The 19,932-nt window shown below is 49.7% G+C and overlaps 6 protein-coding genes across 6 annotated transcripts; 5 read left to right on the forward strand and 1 right to left on the reverse strand.

Annotated features, from left to right (window-relative positions):
• Positions 1-336: 336 nt before the first annotated feature.
• Positions 337-1,137, forward strand: VTN77DRAFT_3900 (uncharacterized protein; the record flags this gene model as incomplete). Its single annotated transcript, XM_069419900.1, has 4 exons — positions 337-574; positions 687-812; positions 886-979; positions 1,083-1,137. 4 exons carry the CDS (start codon positions 337-339, stop codon positions 1,135-1,137), a joined length of 513 nt encoding a protein of 170 aa, XP_069278018.1.
• A 1,667-nt stretch (positions 1,138-2,804) lies between these two features.
• On the forward strand, positions 2,805-4,956 carry VTN77DRAFT_3901 (uncharacterized protein; the record flags this gene model as incomplete). The annotated part of the gene is made up of 4 exons (XM_069419901.1): positions 2,805-3,501; positions 3,575-4,296; positions 4,365-4,625; positions 4,696-4,956. The coding sequence occupies 4 exons, from the start codon at positions 2,805-2,807 to the stop codon at positions 4,954-4,956; spliced, it is 1,941 nt and encodes a 646-aa protein (XP_069278019.1).
• A 2,376-nt stretch (positions 4,957-7,332) lies between these two features.
• VTN77DRAFT_3902 (uncharacterized protein) lies at positions 7,333-12,100 on the forward strand (the record flags this gene model as incomplete). Its single annotated transcript, XM_069419902.1, has 2 exons — positions 7,333-10,473; positions 10,541-12,100. The coding sequence occupies 2 exons, from the start codon at positions 7,333-7,335 to the stop codon at positions 12,098-12,100; spliced, it is 4,701 nt and encodes a 1,566-aa protein (XP_069278020.1).
• A 1,039-nt stretch (positions 12,101-13,139) lies between these two features.
• On the forward strand, positions 13,140-14,336 carry VTN77DRAFT_3903 (uncharacterized protein; the record flags this gene model as incomplete). The annotated part of the gene is made up of 3 exons (XM_069419903.1): positions 13,140-13,267; positions 13,368-14,022; positions 14,145-14,336. 3 exons carry the CDS (start codon positions 13,140-13,142, stop codon positions 14,334-14,336), a joined length of 975 nt encoding a protein of 324 aa, XP_069278021.1.
• A 1,933-nt stretch (positions 14,337-16,269) lies between these two features.
• VTN77DRAFT_3904 (uncharacterized protein) lies at positions 16,270-17,397 on the reverse strand (the record flags this gene model as incomplete). The annotated part of the gene is made up of 1 exon (XM_069419904.1): positions 16,270-17,397. One exon carries the CDS (start codon positions 17,395-17,397, stop codon positions 16,270-16,272), a length of 1,128 nt encoding a protein of 375 aa, XP_069278022.1.
• A 973-nt stretch (positions 17,398-18,370) lies between these two features.
• VTN77DRAFT_3905 (uncharacterized protein) lies at positions 18,371-19,627 on the forward strand (the record flags this gene model as incomplete). The annotated part of the gene is made up of 5 exons (XM_069419905.1): positions 18,371-18,498; positions 18,807-18,839; positions 18,922-19,131; positions 19,204-19,366; positions 19,430-19,627. 5 exons carry the CDS (start codon positions 18,371-18,373, stop codon positions 19,625-19,627), a joined length of 732 nt encoding a protein of 243 aa, XP_069278023.1.
• Between the last annotated feature and the right edge of the window lie 305 nt (positions 19,628-19,932).

A 19,932-nucleotide genomic window follows, 5' to 3' on the forward strand; every position in this document is an offset into this window, starting at 1 on the left:
CATCGGACTTTCGAAAGGGGAGTTGTCTGGTGGAGGGAACCCCTTTTGCTGACTTCCTAAGCGGTCTCACCGGGGTCAACGACGTAACGAGGGCAGCGAGGACCTAACCGGGGAATCGAAGAGGTAAGATTCTTGGTAACGAGTGGATGGTGTTCGGAGGTCGAAATGATTGACGGTTGAAAAGTCGAAGGAAGGAATGCAGCGAGTGGGACGGCAACACACAGTATAGCCAGCGAAAAGACAAGAACTGGAAGGACAAAGGACAGGACAGAGCTCGAGTGGCAGAGAGCACAGTCTGTCAAACTGCCCGTTCTCTGATCTCTTCCAGGTCGGCGGATGGAGAGATGGAGAGCGACGATGGAGGAGCAGACAGGAGTCAGTCGTGAGACTGGTGACTGTGGCGCCTGGGGGGCTCTGACGGCGAGAGGGAGATTAGCCCAGACGGCCGGCCGGAGTGGAGAGCCTAAGGGTCTGGGCGGATGCTCTGGCGCTGACCCCTGTTGGTTAGTCACGCCCAGCACTGCTGTTTGCAAGAATGAATCAAACAATGCTCTTGACGAGATCGAAGAGAAAGGTTGGCAGTAAAGACAGTAATCGTCACTAGATTGACCATATCTTATTACGAGGAGAGAGTAGTCGGAGTCATCGGGGAAGCAGTCTATGAACCATTAATGATGCCCTCCCAGACCCCAGCGGCCCTCCTGCCCCCCTGCACGCGCGTCCTGTGAGGCTAGCGGCGCAAGTGGATGTCGCAGATTGGAGGCTGGTTCTGCAGGTCGCAGCCACGGTTTGGTCGGAATATGGAGTCCTCCGTAGGTTACGAACTCACGATTGACTGAACCGGCTTCCAAACTGCTGTGTTCCGGCTTTTGTGGTGACGATTAGTGGTCCCTGGCCACCGTTCCACGGTCGCGTCGGCGCCCGTTATTACCCGTACCATGTCTCCGCCAGTGCCCTGTTTCTATTCATGGCCATTCCGGTAGCTAACTTGCTTAGATGGGTTCGAGAGATCTCTTCGTTGCTGTTTAAATTTTCTCTGTTGCCCTTTTTCCACTAAAAGATCTGACTGCTGCTGGTCCAAGTGCTAGAGACAGGTCTGCTAACGCCACTTTTGGCCCCAGCCACCCATCCAGTTGAGACATCTTGCGAAAATGGCGGCTTCTTTAACCACCCCAGAAAGAAAAATCGAATGTCCACGATGATCAAACCGGTTGGACCTCTCTTACCCATTATAGAAATAATTATTGATATGCTTACCCCTCTTTGCCTTCCACCATTGCTTGCATAGATCACCACTTACCTCCTTTCCTCCTACACGCATAAGACAATAGCTTACTGTACTCCGTACATGCCAGATACGCAGTACCTGGGCTCACGTAATTCATAGCTGCGCTTAAGAGTTAAGACCTGTCTGTGCACAGCCACCTCCCTGGGAACTCGATACAACTGTGGCTATCGTGCGGCAACTCATTGATATCCCCAAACACCTTTGAATCAGTTGCAGTGTCACCCTCAAGTCCTTGATAATTTATTTGATCATGTGGCCTCCGCCTGGCACTCGAACACGCCGGGTCGTGCCGTCTTTAACTTTCATCTGGGGGTGCTTAATCATGAACGAACGAGACATATGATGCTTCACTCTCTTAAGACAACTATCGAATTGAACGAGTTCTTCCTTTTTCTAGCCTTATCCACATTTGATCGACGCTCGAGCGGTGTCGCGATTGCTCATGAAGCGGAGCCCCACTGAACAGATTTGTACGGAGTAGGCTTGCAGCTCATAGACATACTCAGGTTGAACTAGTATACTCCGTGCTGAACTAGTACTAGTATTTTTTCCAAGGTTGGCATCTTTACCTTCTGGTTCTAAGAAAGCTTGAAAGACTTGCGGAGCACTGCTAATCCAGCTAGCTTTCTGTGAATTTGGTTACACACCAGCTTCCTAGACCCATTCATATAAGGCAATGCTTCCAGGATATGGAAAGCAGCAATGCAGAGATAGCCGTGAGAACCTACCATAGGGGATTATTATTTCTTAGTCCTTTTTAGCCTATCTGTGATGGAGACATACTTCTACCGTCGGAGGGTCAATCTCCAAGGACGATCAGAACCAAGACAAAAAGCAGTTATAAGGCCCTGATTTATTTCAAATGGGCAAGTCATCGCCGCATTAACTGAACGAAGGCAACTGCTGAAGGGACGCAGGTGCATTAGTGAATACAGTAGTATTCATGCTTCGTATGTAGAAAGCTCCTGAGGAGTATGCTGGTTAAGTATGTAAATATGGGTTGTAATCTATTTGCCCTGCAGTGTCTACGACCAGGCCTTTAATTCTTTTACAGCGGTATTATTTGATCGACTTGGATATGCCGAAATCACAAGGCTAATAATTGCAAAAATCATCTGGCATACCCTCGCCATACTGTAGACATACCTAGGTTTATGCTACCACCCGCGTAGACCCGACCAATAACAGCTAAGATAATACTGCCAAAGATCTGGAAAGGCAAAATAGAACCAAAATGGCCTAATTCCACTTCCCAGAGATAGGTCGAGTCCCTAAGACATTGAGTGTAACGCACGGACCAACCGAGACGAACACAAGTGTATCGGCTTTTATCAGCACGTGACGCGGAGCTTCGCCAGAACTTTCACCGACCGAATAATATTTTGCCCGCAAAATCAAAATTTCGGCAGAAAAAGTTGCAGAGCTAGACAGGTCGTCAACCCACGCAGTTTCTCTATATATTCCATCGACCTGGGATATCTCTAAGAAGAATTGTAGGCTCTTTCTCTGAAAAGAAATGTCAGGTGATACGCCAATCGCCGTGGACACCGCGAAGACGGTGTCGAAGAAGAGGAAGAGGAAGCATGGCGGCGGCAGTGGAGGAGCAGCGGCAGCGGCAACGCAAAATGGTGATTCCTCGAAAAGGACTGTTGAAGAGGATCCTACTTCGACTGTGGATACAGCAGCAGCAGTGAAACCATCGAAAAAACGCAAGACAAGCCATTCTGCTAGCGAAGATGAGGAGGAGAGTACCCAGGAAGTGACTGCACCTGACAGCGATGAAGAAGGCACTGATGAAGGTTCTGAAGAGGAGGACGAGAAGCAAGATGGAGAGGAAACAGAGGAATCTGAGGAATCAGATGAAGGGGAGGAATCACGCGAAGACGACGACGGCGACGACGGCGACGACGGCGACGATAAGGACAAAGCCAAAGATGATGGTGCAGATCTTCCCTCCATGAATGCTGTCAGCCTACCACAGACCGCAGCCGATCCACAGAAGTTTTCAGATCTCAATCTCTCTGAAAAGACGATGAAAGCGATCCAGGACATGGGTTTTGAGACCATGACTGAGATTCAACGACGAGGAATTCCTCCACTGCTGGCGGGCAGGGACGTTCTTGGTGCCGCAAAGACTGGTTCAGGGAAGACGCTAGCGTTCTTAATTCCTGCTGTGGAGATGCTCAGTGCCTTACGATTCAAGCCACGGAACGGTGAGTATTCTTTTGAGACGTGTCAATGCGTCCAACAGACGGCTGTGGGTTATATTTGCTGACTTTTGTTCAGGCACCGGTGTCATTGTCGTATCTCCTACCCGCGAACTTGCACTCCAGATTTTCGGTGTGGCTAGAGAACTCATGGCGCACCACTCGCAGACTTATGGTATTGTCATCGGAGGTGCGAACCGCAGGGCTGAGGCGGAAAAGCTCACGAAAGGTGTCAATCTGCTCATTGCGACTCCGGGCCGTCTTCTTGATCACCTGCAGAACACACAAGGATTCGTTTTCAAGAATCTGAAAGCACTCGTGATCGACGAGGCAGACCGGATTCTGGAAGTTGGTTTCGAGGACGAAATGCGACAGATAGTCAAGATCTTGCCTTCCGAGGACAGACAGACGATGCTCTTCTCTGCTACACAGACCACCAAGGTCGAGGACCTGGCCCGAATTTCTCTTAGGCCAGGGCCGCTTTACATCAATGTGGATCACCGTAAGGAGCACAGCACCGTCGAGGGTTTGGAGCAGGGCTACGTCATCTGTGAGGCTGATAAGCGATTCCTTTTGCTCTTCTCCTTCTTGAAGCGGAATCTCAAGAAGAAGATCATTGTCTTCTTTTCGAGTTGCAACTGCGTCAAGTACCATGCTGAGTTGCTCAACTACATCGACCTTCCGGTCCTCGACCTACATGGAAAACAGAAGCAACAGAAACGAACCAATACCTTCTTTGAGTTTTGCAACGCCAAGCAGGGGACTCTGATTTGCACAGATGTTGCTGCCAGAGGTTTAGATGTGAGTTGATCCTTATTCATTTGGCCTTATTTGGCCTGGAAGCTGTCCTAACCATCATGATGCCGCAGATCCCCGCTGTAGACTGGATTATCCAGTTTGACCCTCCGGATGACCCTCGCGACTACATCCACCGAGTCGGCCGTACGGCACGAGGAATGAATGGAAAGGGCCGCAGTTTGATGTTCCTGCAGCCGTCGGAGGTCGGGTTCCTGAAGCATCTCCGGGATGCACGCGTTCCGGTGGTCGAGTTCGAGTTTCCAGCGAAGCGCATTATCAACGTTCAATCGCAGCTGGAGAAGCTGATCTCACAAAACTACTATCTCAACAAGGTGGGTTTTCCAAATTCAGTCCCTACTCTAAGTTGTATTTCCCTCATGCTGACTCCATTATGATCTGCAGTCCGCCAAGGAAGGCTACCGTTCCTACCTCCAAGCCTACGCGTCCCACTCCCTTCGTTCCGTGTTTGACGTGCACAAGCTCGATCTGGTCAAGGTGGCCAAGAGCTTTGGGTTCTCCACTCCGCCCCGGATCGACATCCAGCTCGGATCGAGTTTGAGCCGGGACAAGAAACAAGAGAAACAGGGCCGGCGTGCATACGGCAGCCAGCCTAAGACGAAGGGGTTGAAATTCAAGCGAAAGAACAGAGACAAAGACGACTAAAATAGTTGAAAAAAAAAGAGAAGGGGGCATATCGGAGGACCAAAAAAGTTGTATATTGTTGATAAAACCTTGCATACCATTCATTGGGAAATCGGAGTTCGTTTGTTGCCTTTCCTTCTTTCTGTTTACTTGCTCCTGTAATCTAGTCAATGCCAAGTGGACATCGTCATTCGACCTTCCCTTTTATTTCACTTCACTATTATTTATCCTCTATCCTATTATTTCAATACAGTGCTGTATACAGAGCTATAGCTTTCCTTCCTTTTCACTCACGCCTTTCGTCGAAAGTGGAGAGTGAGACCTTTTCCTTTCAAGGACCATTTTTGTCGACAAAATGATTGAATTTTGACTTGACTAGACTAGAAGAAACTCCTAGTATGTCATGAAGAAACAGTAATGATTAGAAAAGATCAAGAAAATAGGAAAATAGGCTGATTTTAACCACAAAAAAAAATCAATATGGTCGATCAACTTCTATCTTTCTTCCTTCCTTTGTCTCGGGTGATCATAGCAACTTATGATACTCCGTACCTAATGTGTATATATACTCCGTGGTGCATATCAAGTATATATTATCTGCGTCGACCACGGAGTACAGATACTCCGTATGGAGTAGTAGGTATTCGATACCGGCAAAGTCTCATTGTATCGTTAAGCTCAAAATAATTACCACCTGTGGGGTTTGAAAGAGATCGTGATACTTTTTTAGAGTAATCTGTACTCCGAGAGGTGGTTGGGTAAGTGCGTCTAATTATTCTTATTCTATCGTGGCCGGTGTGGCGGGCCTAGGTAGCTACTCCAGTAGGTACCAAAGAAACAAAAGAGAGGCTGGGCCACTGAGATGGATGGATCCGCCATGTGGCTGACCAGCAACGGAATTGGCTATTGCTAAGGTCACTCATATCACTTAGTCTGTGTTTTTTCTGCTTTGCCGCCAGAGCCATCTGATTCGATCACATCGAGATGGCGTCACTGATGAGTTGGCAAGCGTGGAAAAAAGTTACCTAGGGGCCGCTAGCCTGGCCAATGGGTGGCTGGTGACGGTGCTGTCGTCTGGACGACCATCGACAGCAGAAAAGCCTTGCAACCATTACCTCGTCAAACGTATCACTTGATCTTCCAGGTTCGTTGATTAATTATCATCATCTCGCAAAGTCCAGGATATAATGCAAGTCTTGTCTACCAGCAGGTTTAACTGGAGGGAAGTCCCGTCCCCCAAGGGGAGGCTCTTTGCACGTTGCAACTATGGAGGACGGAGTACTCTGTACTCTGCACTAACGACTACTGTAGACTCCGCTCGAGGCACATGCAGGTCATTTGTATGGTCACCGTCCGGCCTGCGCCCTGGGTTATATCACGGTGACACCGCGTCTGGATAACGGCATCGTAAGCAACAAACGGAGGAAACAATGACTATTCCCTGTTAGTTCCTCGACTCCTCCGTACAGTAATGAATCGTCTTTTCTGCAAAATAAGAACAGCTTAAGGGAATAATGGATGAGTTGGGAGAACAGACCTTTTGTCCGATTCGACTTCTACTAGGTACTCTGTTGTGCTGTACATGTGTAGGTACCTGGCCAGCACAGCGACTGCAGCGTATCACAAAATCATAAGCTGGAACCCAGCCACTGGCTTTCCATGGCCCTGTCACCTGTGGCTCGCACCACCGCGGGGTTTGCCATTGCCTGGTTGACTGGCTGTGGTTCCGGGTCCCGTCCCGCGAACGATCCGCTCCGAGGATCCTCTCTGGAGTCGACCAGCGATCGATTCGGTTTGCCCAGCCTCTGCGTTTGTTGTCGCCGCTAGGCTGGGCAGGAAAGTCGGTTTCCATCGATTTTCCCTCGTCTTTTCCTCTTCTCTTTCCTCCTTCTAGAATCCATCGTAGTGAAGTCGAAATTCTCCTTTCTATCATTGTTGCCATCTCCTTGCCAATTTGGCGTGCATGACGGTCGTGTTGCTTGGTGAGGATCGGGCGACTGACGATATTGATTGGGTGGGTTCTCTGCTTATCGACGGCAGTCGGTGCTGGACAACTCACAGACGATTCAGGTAGGCTGCACCATCTCTGGGCAAAGACTACCGTCACTGATGTTGTTCTTTTTAACTGTAGTAAAAGAATCTGTCTGCTTAGAAGTCGATAATTGCAGTGATCTAGGGGCAGTATTTGAGAGCTTGTCAACAGTACCGTTTGTCTACTGATTCACTGCCATCTCATTCACCTGACCGCACCACCTCCCCACGGTGACTGGGCAACCAATCTGACAACACACACTCGCTCTCTTCTTGCATTCATCCTATCTTTCGTCAACCTCATCTCACCTCCCAGGTGCTCTTTCGTCCTGATTATGCGCTCCTCTTGCTGAGAGCCCGTTCACGATGGGTGTTGACACCCGCCGTCCTGTGCTGCCCGCCCCCACGGAGTCTGTGGTGGATACTGATATTGCGACTGATGTCTCTCGACGCACAGATAGGACATCCTACTGGATCCCAGATGACGGGAGTCCCATCACGATAACTACGCGGCGAAGGTCGCATAAGCGCGAGGGAGACGAACCCTCCAAGGTCTCTCGCTCGTCTCACCAGTCGCAGACCTCGCTCCTGATCGAGTACTTCGAAGGAGGCAAGGGTTCTGGGGGCCTGAGTTCGAGACCCAGCGTCCGAGTCAAGGTCACACCGTCCGCAGCCAGGAGGCTGCGAGATACGAATGACCATATCCAGATCAGTGAAACCAGCGGGAGGAAGATCTATACCCGCCGTATCTCCGTCAGCGCCCCATCGAGGCATAGACATTCTACGGAAGCTGGCGATGACCAAAGTGCCAGCTCCGACGAGCACGGCACCAAACCACGTCGTCCTCCGTTGGAAATCGAGTTCGTGGATCGCGATCAGAGCAGCGAACCATCCAGCGACCGGTACTTCCAGCCTACATCAGAGATCTCATCTATGCCTCCAGATAGCATTTTAGAAGAAGAACGGTCGCCGCTGGTTTCTCCCGCCCCACGGCGCAAGCGAAGCCAGAGCCTGGACCAGGGGGAGGTCGCCGCGGAAACGGGTGATCTGCTCAAAGCCCCTACTCGACAGAGAAGTCGTAGTCTCAGTCGGGAGAGGATTGCCTACAAGGTGGCTCAGAAGCTGAACAGCACAGCTGCTGACGTCTCGAGCAGCAACCGCAAACACTCCGAGAAGAGCCGGAGCCAGAGCGCCAGCAAGGAGCTCCTGGAAACGGAGTCCAAGTCTCTCAGGAAGCGATCCCACCGACATCGCGACGAAGAAATCGCCAGTCCTGAGTCAAGCCTTCTGAGCGACTCTGTGATATCTCCTCGCCACAGGTCTGGTGACCAGTACTCCTTCCGCTCTTCTGGAACTTCCCGGTCATCCCTCAACAACCCGAAACTCCTCGAGACGGTCGAAGATGCTATCCGCCGACTCATCCTCCCTGAACTGAAAGAGCTCAAGAAGGATCAGAAAGTCAGCTCGAACAGGTCCAAATTCGAACGTGAGATCAATGCATCGCAGGATGAGTTGGAACGACAGGTGTCGAAACATTCCAGTGCTCCCGACATCAGTAAACCCGCTGTTGTGCTGAACAAAACCAGCAAGGACGAGGGGATCGTGCTGTCGGAGGAGCGCCATAGAGATCACAAGGAACGAAGACGATCGAGAGAGCAAGAGACCACAGAACAGAAATTCTACGTGAGAAAGGGCTCACTGCCGGGGAATCGACCGGAATATACCGAAGAGGAAAAATTACGACGACAGAGAAGCAAAGGCCTCCGGGACGCGGCCGCTGCAGGAATCGTGGGAACGGCTCTTACTGCTGCAGCGCTCCGACATCACGATTCGCAGTCTAGTCTCGACGTAAGGGAACGCAGAAAGAGGAGAGGGAAGAGCCACAGCAGAAGCGCGAGCATCCAAGATGCTGATACCGAATTGGTCTTCCAGAAACACAACGTGCCACCCATGCCGCTGCGCAGTGAGATCGATTCTGAACTGACTCGCGAGTCTCTTCTTTCTCAAAGGTCGGAGGACTCGGAGACGCCAACTCCTCGTCAAGTACACGAAGTGGCTCGTGGTTCTCCTCGTGAAGTCGGGTTGCCTGATTCGAAAACTCCCACGCGTACACCACCTGAGAATCGACAAAGCGACTCCAGTGACCGTGATGCGGGGGATATTGCTGCTGACCAGCCACGCGCCCTAAGTCCCATTCAGAGCGTTGCCAGTGATCATGACCGGCACGAGCCAAAAGTCGACCCGGGGGCTGATGATCATCGATACTCCATTGACTCTTTGACTTCCGCACCTAGTACAGAGCTAGCGAGGTCACAGCGTCAGAATCTGGATAGTCGCAGTGAGATCCTTAGAAAGGAATCTGGTACCGAGCTGGGCTACGAAGACTTGCCGCCGTCCTCAGATGAAACGGACGACGAGGACGAAGATGAGCATTCGGAAGAAGAGCAGGCGTACCCCCCCTCACCTGATGATGCTCGCCACAGTGATCCAAGGGTTGATGTCAAACACATGGCGGACGACTATCCTGATGATAATCTCGATGAGCCTCCCTACTTAGACAAAGGTGCCTCTGGGCGGCCGGTGTTCGATGGATTCGGTGCCAATCCGGAATTTGTCCATCCGCCCATCGCGGTTGAGTCTGCGGTTGCCTCGCTACTCGATCCCTCCGTCCTTGAGACAAAGCCAATGCAGTCTGCAATTCACTCTCAAGCCGATTCCCCCAATCGATCCGCTAATAGCAGCCCCCGTCTCGGCGAAGAGACAGGACGAGGCTTACCAGCAAGTGGTCGAGGCAGCCCGTTGAAGCAACAACATGATGCCAACAGCCCCGATGAGAAATCTTTTACCAAGAGGATGGGCGTAACCTCTCCGCCTCAGAGTGTTACGCAGTCAGATGACGAAAACGACGAACAACATGAACAACAATATCTCCCTGACACTCCTGGTGGGGAAGGAGAGGATAGTCATGCCCATGACGGTCATGATATCCATGACTCCGAGTCTGAGATCAATACGAATCCTTCAATCATCCAAGGCCCCATCGGTAGCATTCCTTACGAAAATCGAGACAACTGGCCGTTCGGCCCGACACCACCTCAGGCTCAAGACGTGCAGCACGACAACAGCGGTGCTGCTGCGGCTGCGGGTTTCGGTGCAGGACAACAGGCCGGTTACGACCAGTCTTACTCTCAGTATGGAAATGCATTCACTGCGGATGGACGTCTCTTTTCCACCCCTCCAGGAGCGAAAGACGAAGGCTATATCTCCGCAGCTAATCCCATGTCCCCGAGCGTCGCGACTCCGGAGCCCCGCAATAAAGGCTTCAGTACGCTCGACGCTGACCCTATGGTCCTTTTTGACAATCACGACGACCCGTTTATGACGTCCGGGCAGCAGCGGCACTTCAGCGGCTATTCGCACGGAATACCATCTCCTCTATATGACAGCGCCACGGGAAGAGGCATTGAAAATATTCAATCCAAAGACATAATTGCACTAATGGAGCATGTGAGAAACTTGTCTTTAATTTTTTTTTTCGGTTGATTCTTTCGAATTCTGACTGATTTTCCTCCAGCTTACTGTTCGTGATGCCCAACGCAACGCCAGGGACACCGAGATTCTAGTGACCCTGGTGCGAAGTGCCGCCGAAATGCGCAACTCATTTGAAGATATGAAGAGATTCATTGCTCAACAGGATGAAATGCTCATGCAGGCGAACGACAAACAGCATGAGCGTACCCAGCGAGTGATTGGTGGTCCGCGTCCACAACCTGCCCCCAGGTCTGCTCGTCAGACGTCCACGGATGAATATGGGGAAGAAATACAGACGAAGCGGAGGAATGTCTTCCGACGGGCATTGAAGAGTCTGAGCCTGAAATCTTCCAACGATCTGAGCAAGATCGAGGAGATGCTCGAACAACTTCTCGACGAAGTCGAAGCGCTACGGGCGGCTCAGGAAGGGAGAAACTTGGGAGGGGGACCGGGAACTCAGCCGGGAAGCATCCACTCCAACGGCCAGACTGGAAACTCATACCAGGATGGCTACGAGCCTGAAGGCCAAGCGGGAACTCCTTCCACGGGGGGGCAATCCGGCTACACCTCCAACTCGTCCCGGCAAGTTGCCGAGAATCGTGGTCTGAATGCGCAGAGATCCGAGAATCGCGTCAGCACTGTCCCTGAGGGAGACGTAGAAATCGAGCCTTACGAACAACCGCTGCTGGAACGGGACGTCCCATATGATGGCCGCCAAGAAGAGCGGGGAGTTTCCGAATCAGTTGCAACTCCTCCGCGAGATACGAGCAACGAGACGACGCCGGGGAAGTCCGAGGAGAAGTCCCGGAAGCACAAATCCAGCAGCTCGTCGTTTTTCCCCAAGTTCTCGCGCTGGTCTAAGACGACTGCGTCCTCTGTGGGCGAGAATATCCGTAACACCATCCAGTCTGGTCGCAAAGAACGGCCCTTGTCTTCTGAGTCCCGCTCTGGGTCGGACCTTGCGCGTGGCCCGTACAACACAGAGGATTTCTATGACCCGAACGGGGATGACAGACTTCGGTCCAAGTTTACGCTCAATGAAGAGCAGCGGGAGAGCCGCCCTCCATCGCCGCTTGTTCCGTCGCAGGTTTCCGAGAATCCCAAGTATCGAGCCCACCGGGACAGCTTGAACCTGCAGCATCCACAACCTCGACAGGGACCCACGGACCGATATCAGTCTCGTCTGGAGTCCCAGGCCCAGAACTTTACGAACCCGGCTTCTCCCAACTCGGACGCCTGGGCTTCCAACTCGAGTCTTCCGACTCCCAACCGATACAGCGGTGGTGGCGGTCGTCTGACGCCCATCTCAGACGCAGGATATTCGGAGACGAGCTCCCTGGCCGAGCGGCAGAGTGCACCACCCAGGCCTCCTAAGATCAAGGATGATGGACCCCTGGTTCCGCAGCGACCGCCCAAGGTCAAGGAGGGGGAACAACCGAGCTACACGGAGCGGTTTGTTTCGCGGACGCATCAGCCGCCTCAGCGCAGGCCGACCGGACCTCGTCCCAACCCGAGTTCTGGACGATACAGTCCGGCCAATTTCCAGCGACAACAGTATCGTGGGAGTCCGAACCAGATTGACTATGGGGAGGATGAGTATTGACCAGTCGATCGCATTTTGGATGAATCACTTTTTCTTCTGGTCCCCTTCCGCGGCAACGTCATGTTTCGTCCTGATGAGGAGTCTCAGGTGATGCACATACCCTCTACATAGGAGGAAGTTCCTATTTCAACTTGCCCTCAATCTTCAAACTTTCCCATTTCTTCTACATGTCGATAATGAGATGAGATGAGATGAGATGACGTGATGGATAAACATTTGGCTTTTTTTTTCCCCGTTACGACTGTAATTTTTGTTTTACCCCTGTTCATGTTGTTATTGTTTTTGCACTCATGACCCATAATCCATAGCCCCTTCTTGCACATGCACATGGTTTCTATGGAAGTTTTCGAGGGACGGTCACGTTGTCACGTTCTTGGATGCAAAAAGTAGTTCTGCTTGTATTTAGCATGATTCTCCCAGCTCTGAAGAGCAGATACGAACGAACATTGTTGATGCATCTTTACGAGAGTATCTTTGGTCTGTCGGATGATATCCACGTCACATGATTATGACATAACCTTCAGTCAAGGTATGTATAATTAACTAAATTCCGCGCCATCTATCATTCTGTATGATTCTGATATCGACTTTCTTGGATATTAGTTGCTATTTGATTGGTTGGTGGTACAGTACATTCAATTCCATCTCACTCTACGCTCCCTCCTAATGTTCCTGATCCCCGCAAATCCAAGTCCAAGGTCCAGACCGATCAAAAGTGGGGTGATGGACGACATCATCGTCAACCTTAATGGCAGGCTAGATAGATAACTTAGTTACAAATTACTTCGCCTCTTATCTTCCAACCTCACTTTCCTCGAACTGAGGTTAAGAAGAAATAGAAAAAGATATCGTCGCAGAACTGATAGAGAGGCCTGCAGGTTGCACGACACAGCACAGCCTAGTATACCTGCGAACAGGAAGGCTGTTTCAAGCTCGAGAAGTTGCAACCTACCTGACCAACTAATAACTGTACTACGTCCTGATAAGCGTCATCTGTTAAGACTGGAAAAGAGTTGAAGAATAAAAGAAAATAGAAATCATGTCCGCATCACCACTGGACCTACTGATTTGCTCCACATGCGGAGTGCAGTATCCTGAAAGTGATCCCTCCCTGCGATCCTCGTGTTCGGTCTGCGATGATCCAAGACAATATGTTGCTCCGACGGGGTGAGTCTCTGTCTGCTGTCTATCTGAACTCAAGACCTGAGCATATGCTCAATTCAATTCAATTCAATTCAATTTAATTTATTGATGAAATTGCTACAAGCCAATCATGGACGACCCTCCGAGCAATGCAAGAGTCGAAAAAATACCACAACGAATTCATCCCCATGGAGAATGACGACAACCTCTCCAACGCCGGTGGTGGCCGCAAGCTGATCAGCATCCGCACCGTGCCTCAAGTCGCCATCGGCCAGCGCGCCATCCTCTGCTGCTCTCCTACCCGCGGCAACAACATCCTCTGGGACTGCATCACGTACCTCGACGAGGAGACGGTGCGATACATCAAGGAGGAATTCGGCGGCATCAAGGCCATCGTCATCTCGCATCCGCACTATTTCTCGACTTGTCTGTGCTGGGCGGAGGCGTTTGACTGTAACGTCTATCTTTCGGCGGAGGATGCGGAGTGGGTGATGCGGAGGGGGGAGAGGCAGGTGCTCTGGGAGGGGGGGAGATTGGGGTTTCTCAGCAGCAGCAGCAGCAGCGATATAACGACAAGCGATGCCAAAGCACAGGAAGACTGCGAATTCCTCGCCGTCAAGACCGGAGGCCACTTTCCTGGTAGTTCGGTCCTCTGGTGGAAACCGACCCGGAAGCTGCTCGTGGCAGACACCATCTACGTCGTGCCCAGTGGCGTGTATCATATCGATCGACCACCGAATACGGTATCTTTTACGTTTATGTGGAGTTATCCGAATTTCGTAAGTAAACCCCTTTTTTATTTACTTATTTTTTTCTTTTTCTTTTTTTTTTCTGTTTGCAAGTAAGCAAATATCTATCCGATATGCTGTTAACGATGTTGACGATGTTAACGTTATTATAGATCCCCCTCCACCCATCCGCAATCCACCAAATCTGGAAATCCCTCCAGGATCTCGACTTCGACGACACGCACGCCGCCTTTCTCGGTCGGGATACGCGCGGGAATAGCAGGAAGCGTGTGCTTGGTAGCGCAAAGATTATCGTCAAGGCGATGGGGTACGGGGATCATGAGATTCTGAGGGAGGGGTTGTAGATGACAGTCTACCTCAGCTACCTCCTAGGTAGGTACCTATCTATGTAGGGGGAATAGGTGGGTAGATAGGTAGGTAGATGACTGTTATGGTGGGTTAGCTGATGGATCTGGTATCTGCTATCTGTGCTTTGAATTGTGGGATGGATGGGGGTTTCTTTCTTTCTTTCTTTCTTTCTTAGTTAGTCAGTGAGTGGAATGCACTTTCTATCCGATTTATTTTATTTATTTACTTTTCTTTTTCTTTTCTCTCTTTTCTTTTTGCCTTTTTTTTTTCCCTTTTTTCTTTGTTTTTGCTTTGTGACTTGAATGAATAGACCCTTCTTTAGTCCATAAAAGGTAATTTGGACTGACCTACCAACCCAACCCAACCCAACAAGGTGGGTACAGGTACAGTATCAGTCAAATAACCAAGGTTATTCTTCCTATGCAACTTGATGTCTAAGCGTAGATTTTACAGGGTACCCTGAACCTACCCAGCATTTTATCCGCCAAGTCCACACATAAAGTCAACACGACAGAAGGTTTTGTATACTATAGGTAATAATAAGGTTAGGTCTTCTTGTGTTTTTTCTTTTTGGCCTTTGATATCAAGTCTTTGATAATCTAGCTTTCATTTTTTAAGTCCAGAAAGAACATGCACGAGGTCAACACGAGGCTAAGGTAGGCTCTGTCTGATATTCGAATGATCAGGTGGCCTGCTCTACTCTGCATTTTGTCCGGGAAGAACACGCACAAGGTCAACACAATGGAACTGTTGGTAAAGTCGGGTCTTTCAGTCTTTGATAAGCTACCTTGCATTTTATCCGGAAAGAACACGCATGAAATCAACATGATGGGAGTTTTGTACTGTACTGTAGGTAAGGTCGGGTCTTTTGGTCGTTGGTATATTTGATAATCTACCTTTCATTTTCTCCAGGAAGGACATGCACGAGGTCAACACGATGGAAAGCTAGCCTTGCAGGGTCAGGTCTCAGGTAGTCTTTCCAAGATAGTTCTTTGGTAATCTAGCTTGCATTTTGTCCGCAAAGTCCATGCACAAAGCCAACACGAGGCTAGGTTGTGGTATGGACACTCTTTGCTATTTGAATCGATCTGGTGGTCTACTCTACTCTACTCCGCATTTTGTCCGGAAAGAGCACGCATGAGGTCAACACGATGGAAGGTTTGTTGTACTGTAGGTAAGGTAAGGTCAGATCTTCCAGTTCTGATTGATAATCTATCCACTCGGCTTTTTCTTCGCCAGGTCAACACAAGGCTAGGTGGCAAGGTTCTTGAGATTGATTCAATTCGATTAGGTAACATACTCCACATTTTATCTACCTATATGACTGACTGACTGAGTGAGTAAATAAATAAATAATGCATGGAACCCTCACTTTGTCCAACTTCATGCCGAGGATGAATGATACTCAGGCTACCTATGACCTGGCCTGACATAATCTGATAGGGATGGCAGTCAAACTCTCACTTTATTACAATTCTGTGTTGACTAACTAGCTGAATGAAATGCTCACTTTGTCCGACATATGCCGAGGATCTTATATGGTTGGGACTTGACAACTGGACTGCAGTCTTTGTCTGAATTCTTTATGTGGATGACCTGGCCTGCCAGTTAAACTCTCACTTTGTCCAACTTATGCCGAGGATCCTATGATTGGACTTGATGACTTGCTTGTAACCTTGTCTGAATCCTTTATGTAATCTGACCTGACCGGACTTGACCTGATAGGAGGTCCAGGGCGACTGAATGGTCAAACTCACTTTGTCCGACTTCACGCCAAGCATTCACACAATGGAAAGACTGCTCTGATATCTGACTGCGGTTGCTGGCAAGTTGGAATTACTACGCAAGGATCAATTCTGATGCAACTTGAAGACAGTTCTTAAACTACTTTTCTGATTCATCACTTAAGGTCTGGATTATCCAGTCCAGTCAATTTACCAAATCTTCGTCTTCATGAGTTGTCCCATTTCCACTCTCAACAGATCCAAACCGAAACATAGGCGCGGAGAGTGGTCTCATTTTGGAGTGTCCGCTATCCACATGCTGCGAGACCGTAGCAAGCGAACTGTATTCAAGATCATCACTGACCGGAAAATTCCCAGGGAAGCTTGAAATTGTTCCAGCAAGACTTGGAAACTGGTCCATCGTCTCAGCTAGGCTCGTAAGTTCGGACCGAACATTGCTCGAGCTTCGGATCTTATCATGTATGCTGTACTGCCTGGAAGAAGGTCTGCTGGTGGAGCTGAAAATTGGCCGTTTCGGGAGAAGGTCGGTATATACATGAGCCGCGACTGGAGCCACTCCCTTCAGACTAGAACTAGTAGACATCTGACGTCTACCAACAGGACCGTTCGAAGTCGACGAGTAAATGGAGTCACTGACGGATTTGTACGACATCCGGGACAGATAGGTAGGGACTGGAGGCAGTATAACTGCCGCGCCATCGAGATTGGCAGACAGGTTTACCGCTCTGGGTGACATGTATGTCGGCAGAACGACCGCAGACTTTGTCAGACTCATATTTCCTTGATACCTGGGCTGGCTTGCTTGGAAGTGGTATCTTTGTCTCGTCTCTCGATTGCTGATCTCTCTCGATGGTGCAGTCGACGGTTGGGAACTTGCGGTCGGTACTATCACAGCGTCAAGAGGCTCATCAAACGGCGAATGCTCTGAGGATCGGTCGGCTCTGGGGATAGTCATGTGCCCGTCACCGCTTGAAAGCGTAGATTTTCTTGGTTCATTCACGTTCCACTCCATGAGATATGGTAGGATTCTGAGAATCCGACGCTCCGTTCTGTCAATGCACGATTCGAGTGTCTTTGGTCCTGGAAGCCGGACAATGCGCAAACAACAGACGATAGTACGAAGGATCTGGAGAAGGATCAGAGCTGTTGTCAGAGAAAACAGCTGCGCAGTGCTAGCATGGATACGGCCATAGTCGGACGCCAGCATTGGCTGGCGTGAGGATGACTTCAAAACCATTTTCAGGAGCTTGAGAATGGTGTCTTCACAAGAGAGAATGAGATTGCTCAGGACGGCCTTGACACATGCTGCCATTGGGATGATGGCAGCTGACCGCAACATAAAAGGAAGGAGCAAATTACTACCTAGGTACGCAAATATAAAGGCAAGTGCGGGCTGCACCAGTAGGTTTACAGTAGCTCCATCGGACCTCAACTTCATAGAATTTCCAAAAAAAGAAAGGACATGAGGGATATAAAAAGCTCACATCAGGGGTCCTCCCCCGGACCTGCTGATGCCACATCACAGCACCAGTCACGATACTCAGTATCAACGAGAAACACATGGCATCTACGGAGTCTTTTGTACTGTACATACATGGGCTGCTGCCTATCTACCTGAAGGCTAGGTACGATAAATCCCATGATATCCTTTCTCCCCTTCATAAAGAACTCCGGGGCCTGGCCGGGTGGGAGCGCGCTCTAGGTCTTAGCCAGGTCCCGGGTTCGAACCTCTTCTTTCTTTTTTCCTCCTTCGTTTTTTTTTTTACCTTAACGATGGTTGATTGAGTTCCGACCAAAGGCAAAGGCACTGGCACTCACGACCAGTATGCAAGTATTCCATTCCCTGTACTCCAGCAACATAATGCCAGGCTTGTAACTGAGGCTCATATAATATTGAGAACTGTCGTCCACACTGTAGAACCTGTTGATATAGCGTTCAAGTTGGTTTGTAGTACTGTATATAGATCCTGCTCAGATCGGCTTACCCAAACGGGGAAAGCTGGAGATATTCCCGAATCCCGATCCGTCGATCAGCCAGTCATAGTCATCCAGAATCAAGATACTACATGAACTCCTCTCATAAGTCGTAACTGAATGGATAAATTTTCGCGACTACTCTGAAATTCATCACACCTGGTCTTCTACCCGAACACATAAGAAGACACGCAAACAAGCCTGGCCATCGCGGATTGATGGCCTTTCTTTTGGCCCACCGGGTATTGCCTATCCGATCGTCTCAGTCTCTATTACTGGCATTTGCATTATCATCTTCAGGTCGAAAAGCTATGGCCTCTGTCGCTGGAAACACGCCTCCGCGTCCGCGCAGGTTTGCGCCACTGAGACAGGAGCCGGGCACGAAGTCAGATGCGCCGAGATTGGAAGGGATTGTTTTTGATGTCGATGGGACGCTTTGGTAGGTATTTCCCTGATGTCTCCAGTTGATGGTTTGGGAATGGTCAACTTGAACGCTGTTTCTCTCCAAAGCGTGCTCTTTTTTTTTTTCCTAATGATGTCTTTGTCAACTGCATGCTCGTTATCTGGCAAATCATTTTGATTGTGAGATGCATAAAGCTTCTACTCCGTATAAACACTATTTTCCTAGAAAACACATTTATATTTATTTATTTATCTCTTTCTTTAGTATTCTTGTTCAACTTGTTATAATTTGAGTTTCTTAATCCAGGAATATCTTCAGGCTCAATATTGACATGAAACGAACAGCCTCCCGCAGCACTACATGTTCGCTCAAATGCGGTACGAAATCTCCCCCTCTCTCCAATGAGGCCTCCTCATCAGACAACCCAGAAATTAATATGGCCGTTGTCGTCGTGGATAGCGCCGCATTAGGAATGGACCGCTCAGTCGACATCCTCGACCACATCCGCAACCTGCCAACGGACGCAGACCGCACCGACGCCGTCGCCAAAATCCGAGCCATCGAGCGCGAGGCGATGCTGCAACAGCAGCCCCAGCCCGGTCTCGTCGAGCTGATGGATTACCTCGAAGCGCGCGGGATGAGAAGGGCGCTGTGTACGCGGAATTTCGAGTATATCCCCAGTTGAATCATGCTCATGGCCTTTTTTTTTTTCTTTCTTACTGATTACTGATGTGACGGCAGAGCACCAGTAACCCACCTCCTCCAGAACCACCTCCCCAAACACGTCTTCCAGCCCATCATCACGCGAGACACGCCCGATCTTCTCCCCAAGCCTGACCCAGCGGGGATTCTGCACATTGCGCGGGAATGGGGTCTGGAGAACCGTGCTGAGAGTATGATTATGGTAGGGCAACATCCGAACTTGCACCCCCCTTTCGCGGTATTTTTATTTCTTACATAGCTGTAGGTGGGCGATAGTATCGACGACATGACAGCCGGTCACGCCGCTGGTGCTGCTACCGTGTTGCTCCTCAACGATCGCAATGCGCATCTCAAGGAGCATCCGCATACGGATCTCTGCATTAACCGACTCGATGATCTGATTGAGATTCTGGACAGGGGGTTTGTGGGAGACAATGATGGCAGCTGCAGCAGCCAGTCATGAGACAAGCAAGTTGTTGTATGTAAAAATATAAATAATGTCAAGTTGGAATACATACAGAAATTACCTAGGGTATCATACCAGCCAGCTATTTTTTTTTTGTCGTTGGTTAGTCTACATTATTCATTCAGTCATTACACTCTTCATCGGAACCGTAGGAAGCTACCTAAGAAAGACATGCATACGCAACGCAAGAGACCTCCCATTTCATCAAACAGACGATGCGGACATCAAACACCAGATACCAGAGTGACGAGAAACAGAAAAACGCCGTATATGCATTTACGGTGTAAGCATAATAGAGGTAG

Source organism: Rasamsonia byssochlamydoides (genome assembly GCF_041956645.1).
Source record: "Rasamsonia byssochlamydoides strain NRRL 3658 unplaced genomic scaffold VTN77scaffold_28, whole genome shotgun sequence".
Lineage (NCBI taxonomy): Eukaryota > Fungi > Ascomycota > Eurotiomycetes > Eurotiales > Trichocomaceae > Rasamsonia > Rasamsonia byssochlamydoides.